We start from the raw sequence: 16,275 nt of genomic DNA, 5'->3' as shown, positions 1-16,275 counted from the left end.
ATAGGAGGGTGTCGGCTAGAATGAAAGGAAAGATCTATAGGACAGTAGTGAGACCTGCTATGTTGTATGGACTGGAGACAGTGGCACTGACAAAGTGACAGGTGAGGGAGATGGAGGTGTCTGAGATGAAGATGTTGAGATTCTCATTCGGAGTGACGAGGAAGGATAGGATCAGAAATTAGTTTATTAGAGGATCAGCACATGTAGCATGTTTTGGAGATAGATAGAGAAGCGAGATTGAGATGGTTTGGACATGTACAGAGGAGGGAGGAGAGGTATATTGGTAGGATGGTCTTGAGGATGGAACTTCCAGGCAAGAGGAGGAGAGGTAAACCTAAGAGGAGGTTTGCAGTGGTAGAGGATATGAGAGTGGCTGGTGTGTCAGTGGAGGACACTCAGGACAGGGCCAGATGGAGGAGTTTGATCCGCTGTGGAGACCCCTAAACGGGAATTGCCTAAAGAAGAAGAAGAAGATAAAATGAACAAGATAAAAGTTTGTTTTATGTAACCATCATAAAGTATGTTAAGATTACTGAGCACACACTTCTTTGGTACTATGCAGTGCTCTAAAATTCATGCACCTGCAGTACATTTATTCAGTCTTACCAGCTGTTCGGACCATCATGGGACGGCCTCTTCTTTACTCTGAAGTTCCACATCACCTTGTTGAAGGTATCGTTGTTAAATGGCTCTCTCTGCCACATCTCACAGAGTCCAGAGTAAATGGACAGTGCTGTACTCCCCAGCATTTTGCTGCAGTGCAACTGGCTGGCATTGACTGGCTGGCCATCAGTCTGCTCCTCAAGACTCTCCGCTCTTAAGAAGGCTCAGTGTCATCGCTCACCACCAACACTTTCCCCTGCACACACTTCCCTCTTTTGTCTGAAGACTGAGCTGGTTTCCAAGGCAGTATCTGTGGGGTGGTTGGTGAGGTCACAGGGGTAAGTGGTGGGTGAGGACCTGTGAGGAATGAAAGGCTCTCTGATTAAATGTTAATTTAATCAGAAACATTGCCCCTCCCCTCCCCCGTTTTTAACATGATTCAGAACCAACTTCTCCATTCTCAAATGTACCCGTTTGGTGTTGGACAACCCGCCATGCTGCTCTCAGATCAGCTTGAAAGGGATCACATGCTGGTTTGCTGGTTTCTCATTACACTGCTTGCAATGTTAAGCTCTGAAGAATCACTGGATGGTGCCCGGCTTCTAGTGACCTTGGACCAGCTTAAAGTGGCAAAATGACTCCGGTGACCCACTCAGTTGAGCAGGGTTCACTACAATATTCATGAAGAGATATTAAATAAAAGATCAATGATGTTAAATAAAATACAATTCACTATAAATTTGGCCGTGCCAACCCAACAAACAGAATGTCTAGAGCATGATGTAGGGTGTTTTTGCAGGGTTCAATAAAATTGCATGATCAAGCCAGATTAAATGAGCAAGCTTGACTAGTGAAGGGCCTGTCAGCTCACTGCTGTCATTATTATTCTCTGTATAAGATGAGACTGAGTGGTCCAAAATCTATTTCAATTAAGGGATTTCTGACCTCCAGCAATACAAGCAAACACAGCCAGTGAGGGATTTATTTATCATGGCTAGGGCAAGGAAACAGAATAAATCTCAATTCATTTTCTAAGCTCCGATGGATGCTGCAAATCTGAGCCTGTGCCTATGACTTTGATTTTAATTTAATTAACAGAATTTTGTATCAATTGAGTTCTTGAAACTATGACTGCATACACAGTGCATGACTATATATGTTGCCATTATGTCTGGGACAGTGATAAGGGATAATAAGTGCAGTATGTTCATCATTTGAATACACATTGTACAGAAACCATGTCACTAAACCGAACAAACAAGAACATTTGATACCAAGCAATTACCACTAGATGACAGCATAGTCTTATTCATTAGATTTGTGTGAGCTTCAACAGCCAAATACAATGACTATTTTGAGTTTAATTACCAATAAACAGCTTATGACTTTCCTAAACCTGACTCTTTACATTTACTTGTTTATTTAAATGCTGTAAAACAAAATTTTGAAGGGTTTAAATAGTAAAACCCCTTAAACACAACGATATGCTTGAAATCTTTGGTAATAAGCTTGAAAAGAATGGTTTTAATCAATTTCAAGCCCTACATGTATCTATTGTCCTTCAAAACAGAGCACAATCAACTGTAATTCAGTACAAATTATGTTCAACAAAGGCAAATTCATGTTCATCCAAAGCTCCACTGCAAGGACTATTACAAAGTCGTTGGCAGCTTATTAAGGTGGTGCACTAAAGAAAGGGTTCATATAAGACACGCAGTATAAGCACCTGCCTTGCAGAAGTTGCTTGAGATGTTATCATGGAAACTGAACTCTAGCACTTACTTTGCTGGTAATATATCGCACAGAGGTTCCTGGTGGAGATAATGAAAAGAAAGGGAGGCAAAGTCCAGCATGCTTGGGGAAATGCCAAGCGACACAGGTGCCTGGCAAGCAATCGCCACGCTCCACAGATACCAGACGGCATCCGGGACTAGCAGGACATGTTGGGAGGGACACACCAGTCTCTCCAAAGTCAACAAACTGGGCGGAGACTGCAGAAAAGTAATTCCATGTGCAGAAGAACACATGACCAAATTAAATACAGATTAATTAAGGCTTTTAAACCATGCAAGATAGTTGCATGTTGGAGGTCCACTAATTTTCCATAATTTCAACGTGTTGACATCTACCTTATGTATGTATATGCTGAACTTTTCTTAGATACAGGCATTTATGTTTTATATTACACATTGTAGAAAAGCAGAAGCAAACATCTTGCGTAAAATTTTAGGCCTTCATAAAATTATCCATATAACTCTAAACAATTTGGTCTTATGCAGACACGCTCTGAATCTTCCAGTCCTGTGATGTGTCGTTATTTGTCAGTCTGGGTGTTCACCTATGTAACCATTGGAAATATATAATTCCAGGCCTTATGTTAGTATGGAGGCCAAAGACTGCTGATGGTGTTCCCAGTGACGGATGAGAATAAACACAAATGTTTTAATTAAAGATCAAAGCAGTGCAGTGTGAATTAAGTTGAGTTCCACTTTGCAGACCTTCTTGGTCAACCTGCAATTCAAGTCCAGTCCTGTTTAATTAGATCTACTTTGGCTGTTGTGATGATTGAAAAATGTATTACACAAAAGATTATGCACAGAAGAGAAAAGCTGGTTTCTATCATTGAAAAAAATAAATAAATAAAAAATAGTTCTTGAGCAGGTATTAATAAGGCAAGACGAAAATAAGATCACAGCAATGATTGATGTATTAACAAAAATTTGCCCACAAGGTTTGTCTTGATTGGTATAATTGTGTGAAAATATGAAATGAAACATTTGAAACATTAAAGACTTGTTATTCGAGTTTGTCTCACCCTCACCACAGGAAGAGTTTAATGTCAAATGACTGCCACTGTCTTATGTAATACATTCTTAAAGTACCAACAGGTCAACGTAAAGCTTTGCAATGTAGCAAGTTTAGTTTAGAGCTTGCGAAAGAACAGTGACGTAAGGTACCACAATGAAGTTTTAAAAGTTGAAATTTCACAGCTAATACATGCTCCCATTGCTTCAGTAGCAGGATGAGTATAAATACGATCATTTAGCCGCACATGTTGCTGCAAGATATGTCCGAGAGAGGCTGCATCTGCCTGCCACAAAACGTAAATCGCACTGCACGCCAGATCGTGTTGCTTATTCCGGTGGCTGGCGCGTTCGCGCGTTCCAGCGAGCCTGGCACGCTCGTGAGTTAAAACTCGGCGGCAGCCCGACCGTCTCGCGCACTCACGCCAGTGGTCGTCGCGCGGCGTTGGCAGCGCGTGCACGAGAGCGCGCGGGCAGCAGCCCTGGTTAGCCCACTCGGCTCAGCGTGAGCTCAGACTCCGTCGTGTGTCCGGCTGCTTCTGGACGGGCACGGAATGCGGAGAGCAGGTGAGTCCTTTTTTTAAATGCTTTATTTTAAAAAACAAGCGGTCTGAGTGCGGTTTTTAGACCATTATGCCGTTATAAAGCTATCCATATATATACATATATATATATTAACATCGTTTCCTCTGCACCTGTACGATAAGTGAGGACGAACCCGTTCTTCAAAAATAACAAAGTTTGAACAGGAAAAGCCAGCTGGCCGGACCAGACAGCGCAGCTAGCTAAGCCCTTCTCTCCTTCGCGAAGCTGCTTTTCTTTCACGCTCCACGCCACGAAACAGACACGCACAGTGTCCTATAATACTTCAGAGTTAAACTAGTCTTTAAAATCACACTCGCACTAGTTCCTGCCTTCTCTGCCGCGTTTAGACGTGGGCTTGTTGACGGCGTAGCGATGCTGTAGCTAATGAGCCGGGGAGAACAAACTCGGTCCTGTTATTCGTGTCCAGAACCGTCCGAGTGACCATACACACTCTCCACATCAGCTCATATGAACGAACTCTTGACTCCTTTTCTTCTCCAAGTTAAAAGTTGTGATTTGTACCGCTTGGCTCGGTAGTAGACGAACCCACACATCGAAACTGATGGTTTCACTACTTAAGAATATAAGCAAACAATCACGTCTAATAAATGACATCTATTGAAAACCGTATTTACATTTAATGTTTGCAACCGTATGAAATACGCCGAGGAAGCCAAAATGACAGAGCACGAGCTTCGCCGATGCACAAGTCCGTGAATTCTTATGCACCGAGGTATTCAAAATAAAAGTCATGTGCCCCAACGCAGCACTGCTCGTAATATTATTGTACTTCTGTATTAAAGAACACAAAGCTGGCTTTACCTAGTATGCACACTTTTAGCTACATGCGAAACATTTTATTCATTAGTGAAAACGTTTAACTTATTTGTAGTGTCTAAAGTTGATTATTTTAGTTTTTTTTATGTGGCAGATAGGCATTCATTATAGAACCATCTAACCTAGTCCACCCAGTTTAGGAATATGGTAAAGAAAAGTTGAAGAGCTGCACACATACCTACTTACCTTATGACGTAATTACTGTTCACATCATAAGGTACGGCTTTCAAAAGCTTTAAAAATGGACACACAGACTGCAGGGAATATGTTCTCATGTACAGTCTGTCAGCTACCCTCTATCCTATTTCTTTAATACTGGTTTCTGATCATAAGATCACCTCTGACCAGATATTGTTTGGATGGTGGCCTGTTCTCAGCTCAGCATTAAGGCTGATGTTGCAGTGGCCTTGTTGTGTGTGTTAGAGAGTGTCAAGGCACCACATTGTTGCTCTGGGTTTCATATACGTGTCATTGTTGTTGCTGGGTTGTTGTGACCTTTAGAAACTAGTCAGATAGGAATTTGCTTTAAAAAGCATATTATAGACGTGTTAGACGTGTAAAAAAAAAACTGGAGCATCTACATTTTTAAGTTGTTTGATATGGGCTAAGAAATGTAAATGTAATAGATAGGCTAATCCAGTCCGGCTGCTGAAAACCTTGGTGGAACCTTTGTGTTCGTTTAATTTTGATGTATATAGGATTTTAGATATAATACAAAGTTCAGGTGAGCAATTTAAATTGGTAAAACGAAAAGAAAATGGATTTATTAAAGGTTTTAATATATGCAGCTACAAATGTTATCTGTTGCCCCTTAAGAATCTTTCTTCATAAAACTAAAATTTGAAATTTTGGCCTAGTCCATTTTCACAAGGCCATTTAAACTATTTAAATATGTAACTATTCAAAGTATTTTTTATTGTGCATGAAATACCATTTTTGGTACAGAAGCCTTGGCACAGCAAATAGCTTACATTATCTTGACTTCTATTGAAGCTATTTTCAAGGAAAGATTTAATGACATATTCTAGTGATTTTATAATTTTTTGTTATCAGTGTGTAAATGTTAAATTCCAAATGCCTGGCCAAAGCATACTGAATAATCTGTGTTATATAGTCTATATGGAGAGTGGTCAGTCATTTTTGAGCAGTGGGTAATTACAAAATTTAATGGAGAGTTTATCAACATAGTCTAATGCCTTAATACAAGGTGGGAAATTTGTTTAGACATAGTCAGATCATTTAATGCAGCAGGTTCCTCTGAAATATTGACCAGCATCCCAGGGATCACCTTCTCTTGCCGAGTAAATCCCCCTGCTTGCTTGTCCGTTAATTCCTGTGGCATGCAGTTCCGCTGTGAGAACCCTCCTTAATCCTGTAGAGGCAGCCTTCATCTTGCTGTACAGAGAAAATGAAGACGATGTGTGGTCCAATCCTGGACCACTGTCTCCATACGTCTCTGTTGTTTGTTGTTGTTTTGCTGTTGCTTTTTACATGTTTGGCTCTTTCTCTCTTTAGTGTTAGTTACTCTGCAGTTTTGTAGGAAATATGTCACTACAGTACAGTAGACTGTGGTCAGGTCATGCAGTCCTGATCTGTATCTGTAGACTTATCATATATTTAAGAGTATAGTGGCAGAGATTGAGGGTTGAGATTAGACTGTCACTGCTACTGTTTGTCCAAATCCCTGCCTGCTGAAATATTAAAGCAGTCCAATTATGTGATTACACTGCCGGCATCAGATGATGATGATGATGGATTCTGTTCAGGCCCGGGCATTCTGCCAGGAGTGTTAAACTACAGTGTGTGTGGGAGACGGCTGCTTAGCAGGACACCTCAGCAGGCAAAACTGTTTCAAGACAATAATGGCGCTGCTGAGGAACACGTTTTTCCAGATGGGAGCAAAAAGACACCAGTTCCTCTGTACCTGTTAACAAAGGGGCTCTTTTATTGTTCAATTTGTGGGTGTTTTTTTGTAGTGCTGGACCTAATCGGCTAATTTCACGGTCCACTCATGGATTTGGCATTTACCTCTACGTGAACGTATCCGTTCTTTGTCGTTCGGTGCGCACCTGTGTGTTATTGACGTTGAGCCTTTCTGTCTTAGTTTGCGGGAGGACCGGACCTGTTTGACTGGACCGTCTGCCGCCTGTGGCCGGGGAGATGAGGCTCCGCTGGTCCAGGAAGCTGGCTCTTCTGACGAAGGCCTGCTCCTTCCTCTGCGCCCTCTGGCTCTTCTACCTCCTCCTCTTCCGTACGTCCTCCGTGGCCCCTGCCGGAGACGCCGGCAGCATCGTGGCCTGGCGGATCTCGGCCCGGACGCCAGAAGAGGACCACGAGAACCTCCTGCGTCCAGTTTACACGAAGCCACCGGCAGACGACTCCGTCCCAGGAGAGTGGGGGAGAGCCGCTAAGCTAAGCCTCACCTCGGAGGAGAAGAAACAGGAGCAGGACAGCGTAGAACGCTACGCCATCAACATCTTTGTCAGCGACAAGATTTCTCTCCATCGGCACATTCAGGATAACAGGATGCATGAGTAAGTTCAGCTTTCTCCCCTGCCAGCCGTGTGCCATTGGGTCTGTTAAACTACATCAGAGTTAGACTGATTTCCTCGTCGTGATACTGAGTAAAGGAGTTTTAAGAAGCAGCGTGTGATACTAAAGAATGTGTTTTTCCAGTGCTATTTAATTAAAGCAGTGGGTTATATAATAAACCACAACCCCATCGTTTCAATAATGGCCTCTGCATCCTTTAGTCCTGCTTTCTGCATGAATTGTGAAAACCCTGATGAACTAAGAAATGCTTTATCGCACATGAACCACACAGTAGAATTTATGTAGTGGTTCATTCCATTGACATGGATCGCCATAGCAATCCACGTAACCACGTTGCCCAGACAGCCTGCCAGCCAATGAGAATGCAGCACTTGTTTATGACGTTCTTGGAACACGCTCCAGTGACTCTCCACATGTGTGTTCTCCAGACACTCCCACGTCCCCAGGGAGCAGCTCATTCACTGTGTGGTTACATTACGTGGCGAGTCCTCTGTAATCAGACACAGACACGTGTGCATAAAACTTGTCTGCCTTTCCAGCCGTGAGTCATGGGTGACCTGTCGGCCCTGAAAGATCTTCCGCTGGTGATGAGGTGTCTCTATTTGCTAATGAGTCTCTTGCTAATGAATGTATTAATTAAGAAAACATTTTTTTAAAGAATTCTCTGGAAGTCAGGGAGTGACATGAACTAAGTGCAGTTGTCCCTCACAGTCTTTTGGCCGGGCTTGAGTTGTCTCCAAAGCCGTGTGCTGAGAGGTGCTTTGGCATCACCTGTGATTCTTGTCGGTTGCTGTAAAATTTTGACACCTTCTTTTCAGATGTGCTCCTGGGCAAGCCTGTGCCTGTCTCCAAGTCACTCATAACATGCATTAACCTGCTTGTTTTCTGTCCTTGCTGCTTTTCTTTCATTGTCTCTCGTGATGAGTGATCCTCGAAAACATCCGTGCTAGATATTCAGTGCTTCTTGGTGAAAGCGAGGTGCCTCCGCCATTGTAGCCCTTATAGTGCATTGGACTGAGTCCAGTAGCAGCCATAAAAGCTTAAGCTGTCATTCTCTGTTTAGTCAAGGGCAATGCTGCCTCTCCCCCTTAGCCACTGCACTCTCACGCCTGTTCCCCAGACCCCTGTGAGAACAGCTCAGGCATGTGTAGGTGACACGCTAAGAGCCTTTTGCTGCGTCTTGTGCCTCCGTCCTTTCTTTCAGTGGATCAGTACCCTGAGTTTTTAATGTCTTTCTGTAATCCCATCCTCATAAAAGGAGAAAGAAAAGAGAAATCCTTCAGTTGCGCAGAACTGCCTCTAGTATGTATAACAGGATGTTAAATATTTATTAACGTTGGTTTGGCTTTGCTCTTGAACACGTGCCTCATTTTACACGGTAGAAGCTCTGATTTCTTGTCTGGTTTTTGTTTGCTTAAAGAATTGCCCGAAGGCTAATAATTTCCGTTTTCCACTGTTTACACGCAGATGTAAAAACAAGAAGTATGATATCCGTCATCTTCCTACCACGTCAGTGATCATCGCCTTCTATAATGAGGCCTGGTCAACCCTGCTCAGAACCATCCACAGTGTGCTGGAGACCACGCCTGCTGTTCTTCTGAAAGATGTCATACTGGTTGATGACTTCAGTGACAGAGGTGAGACCGAAAATGAATGTGATGTATGTGTGTGTGTGAGGGAGGGAACTTCATCTAGTCTCACTCCCTGTTGTTTATAGGAACATTAGTCTGCACTTTGGATTAGATCTTGTCTTCCTCTCAGACGTTACACTACTGCTGTGAGGTTGAGTCTCATAAGACTTAACTGATCTCATAAGAAACTATTTCCTCTGCAGTGGCCTTCCAGAAATTTCGAGTCATTCTGAAGACATGCTTCTCTTACTGGGGGGAAAAATAGTTTTGCAATTGCTGGGTGGTTTTTACCCTTCTCTGAATCATGTTTCTAAGAGTATGTAATTATAGCTAAATCATTCAAAAGAAATTGCTTGTTTTTAAGTACAATGTAGAAGTAGATTAGGAAGATGTAGTGGTAGAAAAAAAGAATAATGTTTCAATCTTATAATATATAAGAATGAAACTTAAATTTGAATTAGTAGACCAGTACTGTGATTTTGACAGCAGAACTGACAGCAACTACACATTCACATTTTCATCATGAGCTCCTCTAGTATTGTTTTTCAGTCGATTTGCTACCAAATAATAGTTAATGAACAGTTGATGGATCAGGTGTTCTCTAAAATGTTTGAGTACTGTGCAGGTCTTGTCAATAAAACTTGAGGTGTCTTGCTGGCATTGGCAGGCTATCTGAAGTCCCAGCTGGAGGTGTACATAAGCAACTTGGAGCGAGTGCGCCTTATCCGTACCAATAGGAGGGAGGGCCTGGTCCGAGCCCGGCTCATCGGCGCCACCTATGCCACGGGAGATGTGCTGACGTTCCTGGACTGCCACTGCGAGTGTGTACCAGGCTGGATCGAGCCCCTCCTAGACAGGTATGTTCAGACAATCTCACCGATTACTCCTGCACCGTTAAACGAACATTCAGTGGTTGACTGACATGAGGATTTTCTTTTTTTAACGAGCTGCCAGGGGTTAAAAGAAGGATGTAGGTCAGGACGTTTGCAGTTTGAATCTGTCTGCTGCTAACGTAATGAGGCAGGGCGCGGCAGTCATCCTCCGCTCACCAGAACTTGCTGGATTAGGATTAGGATTAGGGTGAAGGTTAGGGTGCAGGGGGCTTACACCACAGCCATCACCCTATATCCATTACCCTACACAATGGGTGAGCGACTGTTCAGCCTACGACAGTCTCATGTCCCCTTTCAAACCGTATCTGTGATCTGAGGCCAAGATTTACGACTGAACAGAAAAAAAAGAATGAAATTCCACAGCTGGCATCCTAGCACTGTCTGGGTTCTTATCTCCACTGGGTTTGTATCTTGTTGGCTGGTTTGTAGGGATCACACATGTTGATGATTTGAGATTACATTCGAGTTAGGAAAATCCATGAAAACATTCTCACGTGATGCCCAGCAGGACGCATGTGCTTCTGTTTAATGTTCCAGTAAAGGAAGGACAGAAATGGAGAAGAAAGACTGATCTGTTGGACTGTTGTGAACTATTTTGTTAGTTAGTGCTGCTGTAACAGTTCTTACAAAGTTCTGCTAAACTGCCACCAAATGAATCAACTTACTTCCGTCAATCATACTTCCTTTATCCTAGCAGTTCTACAAGCTCCTCCCTCCAAGGCCTGGCATGTGTAATGCTCTGTTTGTCCATTTATGTGCTAGTTTTTCTACTTCCTGATTACGGGGCCCAGGACAGTAACACTTTTCCTTTTTTTCCCTCAAAGCAATTACTTCAGTGATCTCTATGTAGAGATGGTTTAGCCTAAGAGTTCTATAAGAAGCATATACACAGTTATAAGAAGCAGGGTTGTTTTGCAACTTGAATGTTCATCTTCTATCCTGGTTTTCGTGTTCTCTTTTGCAGGATCAGACAGAATGAGAGTACTGTCATATGCCCGGTGATTGACACCATTGACTGGAACACGTTCGAGTTTTACATGCAAACTGACGAGCCCATGGTGGGTGGATTTGATTGGCGGCTCACCTTCCAGTGGCACTCGGTGCCTGAAGTGGACCGCAAGAGACGGAAATCCCGCACTGACCCCATTAGGTTGGTGCTCAGTCAACCTCTCTGAGAGCACCAGACTGCCACTTTTCTTGGCAGTCGAAGGAACAGTTCTGAACCCTTAAGCCGGTAGAGGGCAGGCATGGGTCTCTGTTTTTGGCGGTTTGCGGATGTGTTTGAAAAGACACATTATGTCCTTATGTTACCATCCCTCTTAGTGACTGCAGTAAACATGGGCTTCAAAGGCTGAATGAATGTGAATATTAATAATTCATGTGTACCTCGGTGGCACATACTCGTTGCTGCTCACAAATAGATTCTGACTCAGCTCCTGAAAGCCTGGTGGCTGTCCAGGGTCAGTGATGGCACGCTAAGTAGCCCTTACCTGCTGTAGAATTGGCAAGCATGTGCTGATGGAAATCTCTGATGTTCTACCAATCTTACCCTCCTCCACGTTTCACAGATCTCCCACCATGGCAGGCGGCCTGTTTTCTGTGAGCAGGGCCTACTTTGAGTACCTTGGCACTTACGACATGGGCATGGAAGTGTGGGGGGGAGAGAACCTGGAGCTTTCTTTCAGGGTAATGGTTTTCTCCTTTCATTGTTTCTGTTTTCCCTGGTGGGTAGTATAACGCCCTCGTGATCAGAACTGCTCAAAATGATTAGATGTATCATACATATTAGATTTGATTTCTTCTGGCATGTGGATAAAAATAAAGATTGATTGAATACCTCTGAGGAATGTTTTATGCATGTGGAAACAGAATACAGTACAGCGTCTTTAAGGGACTTAAGGAACTCGCCATGTATAATTGATGGGCATTGGGTTTCTGTTAGAAAAGGTTCAGTATTACACCAAAATAAAAATGTAGTCACTGTCCTTCTTGAAGTTCAGTTCTGCTACCTGCAAGTGTTATGGAGCATATTGTGGTGACGTCACTTCATCTTTAAGGTTCTGGACAAACAGTTCAGAAATTAGAGTCTCACTCTCTCAGAAAGTTAATGACGTAGTGACTTCCCAACTCTCTGAAATTCTGTGTGATTGGAAGATAGTGGTGTATTGATAAAACCACACACAAAAAAAAAAAACATGAAAATTGATGTCATGTTGTTGCAGGTATGGCAGTGTGGTGGCTCGCTGGAGATTCACCCTTGTTCCCACGTGGGACACGTCTTCCCTAAGAAGGCCCCCTACGCCAGGCCAAACTTCCTGCAAAACACAGTGCGAGCTGCAGAAGTCTGGATGGACTCCTACAAGGATCACTTCTATCACCGCAACCCCCCTGCTCGGAAGGTACGGGTCTGGCCCTCGCCAGCGTATGTGTCACCTTTCTGCCTGTACTGTGTCAATAAAGCTGCTGAGGAACATAACCCAAGCATGTGCTGTGTCTCCCTGGTCTTTGTTATGTTAGTTTACATAAAATTTGCATGCAGCTCCTGAATTTATATCACTCCATTAACATGGCTGCATTATTAAAGACGGGAACCTTTGATCAAAAGGTACATCGTTCCCTCATCCGCAGACAGAAAGACACTGACGACAGGTGAGACCGGCAGGCTTGAACATCCTGAATAGGTCATCACGATGTTGATGGATGGGTCTTATTGGCCCAGATGGAACCCGGATATGGAAATCAGGTTCTTCAGTTACATCCTGCTGCAATGTAAACACCCTAACTTTGCGTTTGTGATTTGCTTTGGGTGTGGATACTGTAGGCAGGGCTGTCTTGGTCTATAACGGTAGGCTGTGTTTAATTTGCACTGGTGTGATGGTGTGGTGTCAAAGGGCTCCCTGTACACAACTCCAACCCCCAACTCACCTGAACCACACAGTCAAGGTCACAGGATTGCAGTGGATTCCAGGATCTAACTGGACTGTCTGCAGTTCCTAGAGGACTTGATTGGGGAATATGGAGCTCGGGTATAAATAGAGCTAGGGTTCTCTCTTATTAATGATTGATTATTCTCTATTATTAACAGAGAACCATGACCTAGTCAGTTGTGAAGAAAATTAATTCCCTGCTTTGTTGTTACTAAATGTAGGTAAAATGAATGAATGTTGGATTATATTGCTTCCATACTATATGTAAGAGTAGGTGTGTGCTGCCTCATAGGAAACATATGGAGACATCACTGAGAGGATCCTTTTACGGGAGAGGCTCAAGTGCAAGAGCTTTGACTGGTATCTGAAGAACATCTACCCTGACCTCCATGTGCCGGAGGACAGAGATGGCTGGCATGGAGCTGTGAGTGTGTCTGGTGGTGTCTGGGGAATATCTTTGATATTACACATTACACATTGGTCACGTTCCTCTACATGATTTTGGTTTTTCTTCTCCTCTACCTTGGCATGTGGGACAGGTGCGTAGTCATGGGATCTCCTCTGAGTGTCTGGACTACAACGCCCCAGATCACAATCCCACAGGTGCTCACCTGTCTCTGTTTGGCTGTCACGGACAAGGGGGCAATCAGGTGATTAAAGATCAGTGTCTCTTCCCTGTTCTCGTGCCTACCAGCCACCTCTAAAAAAGATGGTGAATAAGTTTGGTGATTAATTATTGCTTCTTCAGTGAAGTGGCACGCCCTCTGCTGGCTGAGACCAGCTCGCACATTCGTATAAGTCAGTGCTGCTAAATTTAATGTCACTTCTGGTTGGGGGCTTAATGTGGGCCAGTGCTCTAGAGTGCTCAGTCTGATGTGGCAGGGCAGCACACATTTGCATATGAATGTGGCACCTGTGACAGAGCGGCCTCTCTTTGTAAAACCTCAGAGCCACGCCTCCCTATTAACCTTTATCCTAATAGAGTTCTGCATGCAACGTTTATCAAGGGCAGAATACTTGCCTCCAGCATTTTTCTAATGATTAACTTCATCTCCTGTGTCGGTGGCTTTGATAGCCAGACAATGCGTGACATTAATGAAATGTTACATTGACGATCGGGCTGCGGTTTCAAGACCAGTTGGAATTTATAAGAAATGTTTCTCCTTTTTTGTGTGTCCATTTCAAAGTACTTCGAGTATACGTCCAACAAGGAGATCCGATTTAACTCTGCGACCGAGCTGTGTGCTGAGGTTCCAGAGGGCCAGAACTATATAGGGATGAAGCACTGCTCTAGAGATGGAGAGCCAGTACCCCTCAGCATCATCTGGGAGTTCAGGGATGTGAGTGTCCCTCCAACCCTAATCACACTCTCTCCAGCTCCTTGTGTACCCTGCCTCACCAAATGTGATCTGTCTTTCCAGGACGGAAGTATATATCACCCTCACACAAACACATGCATAACCTCCTACCGCACACCAAAAGGGACCACCGATGTGCAGATGGCCAGATGCTCTCCAGAAGACAAAAATCAGCGATGGAAGTTTGAGTGACTTCAATATCACGTGACTGTATTCCAAGTGCAATTAACATGAAGATGGCTCTTTAGACAAAGAGCACAGGAAAAAAAAAAAAACTTACTGAAGGCCACTAAAACACTGAAGCCGTCATACGTTTGTTAACTGGTCTGGTTCATCCATCCTGAAACTTTCATTTTATTTTTGCACTGTGAGTTTGTGTCTTGTGTTCTTGTTACACTTTCCCATCTACCCTAATGGAGAGGTACCAAGAGGGACCAAAACTAGGTGCAGAAGCTCAAAACATGAAAACTGAAAACGTGTTCATCTGACAGCCATTCCTCACTGGCAGAAAGGAACAGTATCAGTAGCCCATTTCCACAAAAACGGTGGACTGGAAAAGCATACGAGATAGACAAATGAAACTTGTGAGCTGTGCCTTTGCAAACAAAAGGTATTCAATGTTTGGAGTGCCATTTGTGGCGATATCCCATGGCTCCCTGCCTTTGTATGTGATGTACATTATTAATAATGGTGCAAGACCGCACCAGAATGGCCTTCTGCAGCAACATGGGAAGATATTGTGTTGGAACAGGATTAGTGTTTACATGATTGCACTGCAGAGTTTTAATTAATTAATACTTCAGCAGCTTTGTGGTTTGCCACTAGTTGGTGGAATGACTGGGCTATTCTATTTATGAAAGATTGTATTCAAATTGATGTTTCAGGGAGTGGTAGAAACTTTTTGGATTGCTGTAACTTTTTACCCTTTATGAAATTATGATTGGTTCTATTTTATTTGTTGGCACTGGTGGCTGTAGATGTTTGAGCAAAGACCTGGAGGATTGTTTTTATTTAAGATGTTGGGTATATTTTGGCTAAGCACCACAACAATGTTCTGTACCACCGCATTGAGTCTCATATATGTGATCTCAGCTTAAAAAAAAAAACTACTGAGATTTGGCTGTAGGTCACATTTCCCCCAGTTGTTTCCTTTTAAGGAATGCCCATAGAAGCTACACTTGAAGGTTGTCAAAAACTGTACTTTGAAATTGTCCTCAAATTAGTACGAAACTGTGAGAACTGCTGTGCCTTTTTCAGCAAACCGCTTGTGCCTTCTTCAACAGATTATTTTTTACCAGCCCAGAAGTGTTCCCCTTTTCACATGATCGTTCTAGTGAAACTTACACACAGGCATTAAAGAGGATGTTTGTCCTTGTGAGTATATCAGGTTCACTCTAGCTGCATCATTTTACTGGCTTTAGAGTAGAGTTGGTCACCTAGAGACTGATCCAGGTCAGGTCTAAAAACGTTTCTTATTAATGAAGTTCAAATACAGTGGCCAAAGAAAATGTCATGTTGAGAGAAGACCTGAAAATGGGCCTTGAAACAGGCCTTTTAGTTTTTATGTAGTTCAGATGGAATATCTACATGTTTGTGTGAAAAGAAACATAGAAACTGCCTTTGCCACTTCACTTGGCTGCTTTCTGCATTTTTCCTTTAGGGGGAACAAAAGGCATGTATAAAGACTAAAAAGGTTTCCTCAAATGTTAGCCAAAGGAGAACATTTTAACTGTTTAGAGTACCTTTTTGCCTTTATGTCTTCTAGATGGTGAACTAACATACTGTAGATCAGTATGCTGTAAATAAAATAGTTTCAGAAAGCCTCATCAGATTTTCAAATGACAAACAGGATGTGGGTCCAGGGCCAGTTTCTCCACTGGTCTGCATCATCATTCCATGAACAAAACAAAAGCAACTATGGTGTCAAGAAATGTTCATGTCACTGCATAAATATTTGGCCGTTTTCAGATTAATAAACTTCAATGCTTTCTTAAGATGAATTTACAGTGTCTGTCCATAGATGAAACCTAGTATGAAAGGACCATAAAGGAATGGTACAATTTGTTATTTAAAATTATTGCTTA

The 16,275-nt window shown here is 42.9% G+C and overlaps 1 protein-coding gene and 1 long non-coding RNA gene across 3 annotated transcripts; one reads left to right on the top strand and one right to left on the bottom strand.

Moving 5' to 3' along the window:
• Positions 1 to 321: 321 nt before the first annotated feature.
• On the bottom strand, positions 322 to 3,649 carry LOC143516871 (uncharacterized). Of its 2 annotated transcripts, XR_013131815.1 has the most exons (4): positions 2,386 to 3,649; positions 1,074 to 1,273; positions 663 to 960; positions 322 to 455 (listed from the first exon to the last, which is right to left on the bottom strand). It is a non-coding gene; the product is annotated as an uncharacterized LOC143516871 (long non-coding RNA). The 2 variants fall into 2 exon arrangements; XR_013131816.1 differs by lacking the exon at positions 1,074 to 1,273.
• A 174-nt stretch (positions 3,650 to 3,823) lies between these two features.
• poc1bl (POC1 centriolar protein homolog B (Chlamydomonas), like) lies at positions 3,824 to 16,191 on the top strand. The gene is made up of 11 exons (XM_077008742.1): positions 3,824 to 3,974; positions 6,934 to 7,363; positions 8,850 to 9,019; positions 9,681 to 9,870; positions 10,871 to 11,056; positions 11,475 to 11,592; positions 12,129 to 12,305; positions 13,126 to 13,257; positions 13,373 to 13,483; positions 14,021 to 14,173; positions 14,255 to 16,191. Exons 2-11 carry the CDS (start codon positions 6,990 to 6,992, stop codon positions 14,381 to 14,383), a joined length of 1,740 nt encoding a protein of 579 aa, XP_076864857.1. The 5' UTR covers positions 3,824 to 3,974; positions 6,934 to 6,989; the 3' UTR covers positions 14,384 to 16,191.
• The last annotated feature ends 84 nt before the right edge of the window (positions 16,192 to 16,275 follow it).

The sequence above is a fragment of the Brachyhypopomus gauderio genome, chromosome 6 (assembly GCF_052324685.1).
Source record: "Brachyhypopomus gauderio isolate BG-103 chromosome 6, BGAUD_0.2, whole genome shotgun sequence".
NCBI classification, from domain to species: Eukaryota; Metazoa; Chordata; class Actinopteri; order Gymnotiformes; family Hypopomidae; genus Brachyhypopomus; species Brachyhypopomus gauderio.
The sequence above is the reverse complement of the archived record's forward strand: the minus strand, read 5'-3'. Positions and strand labels throughout refer to the sequence as shown.

Bases quoted from the DNA above. Each gene is read 5' to 3' on its own strand.
- poc1bl (XM_077008742.1), top strand. From the start codon at position 6,990: ATGAGGCTCCGCTGGTCCAGGAAGCTGGCTCTTCTGACGAAGGCCTGC. The intron at 7,364-8,849 runs GTAAGTTCAGCT...GTTTACACGCAG, and splicing joins CAGGATAACAGGATGCATGA to ATGTAAAAACAAGAAGTATG. The intron at 11,057-11,474 runs GTTGGTGCTCAG...CACGTTTCACAG, and splicing joins TCCCGCACTGACCCCATTAG to ATCTCCCACCATGGCAGGCG.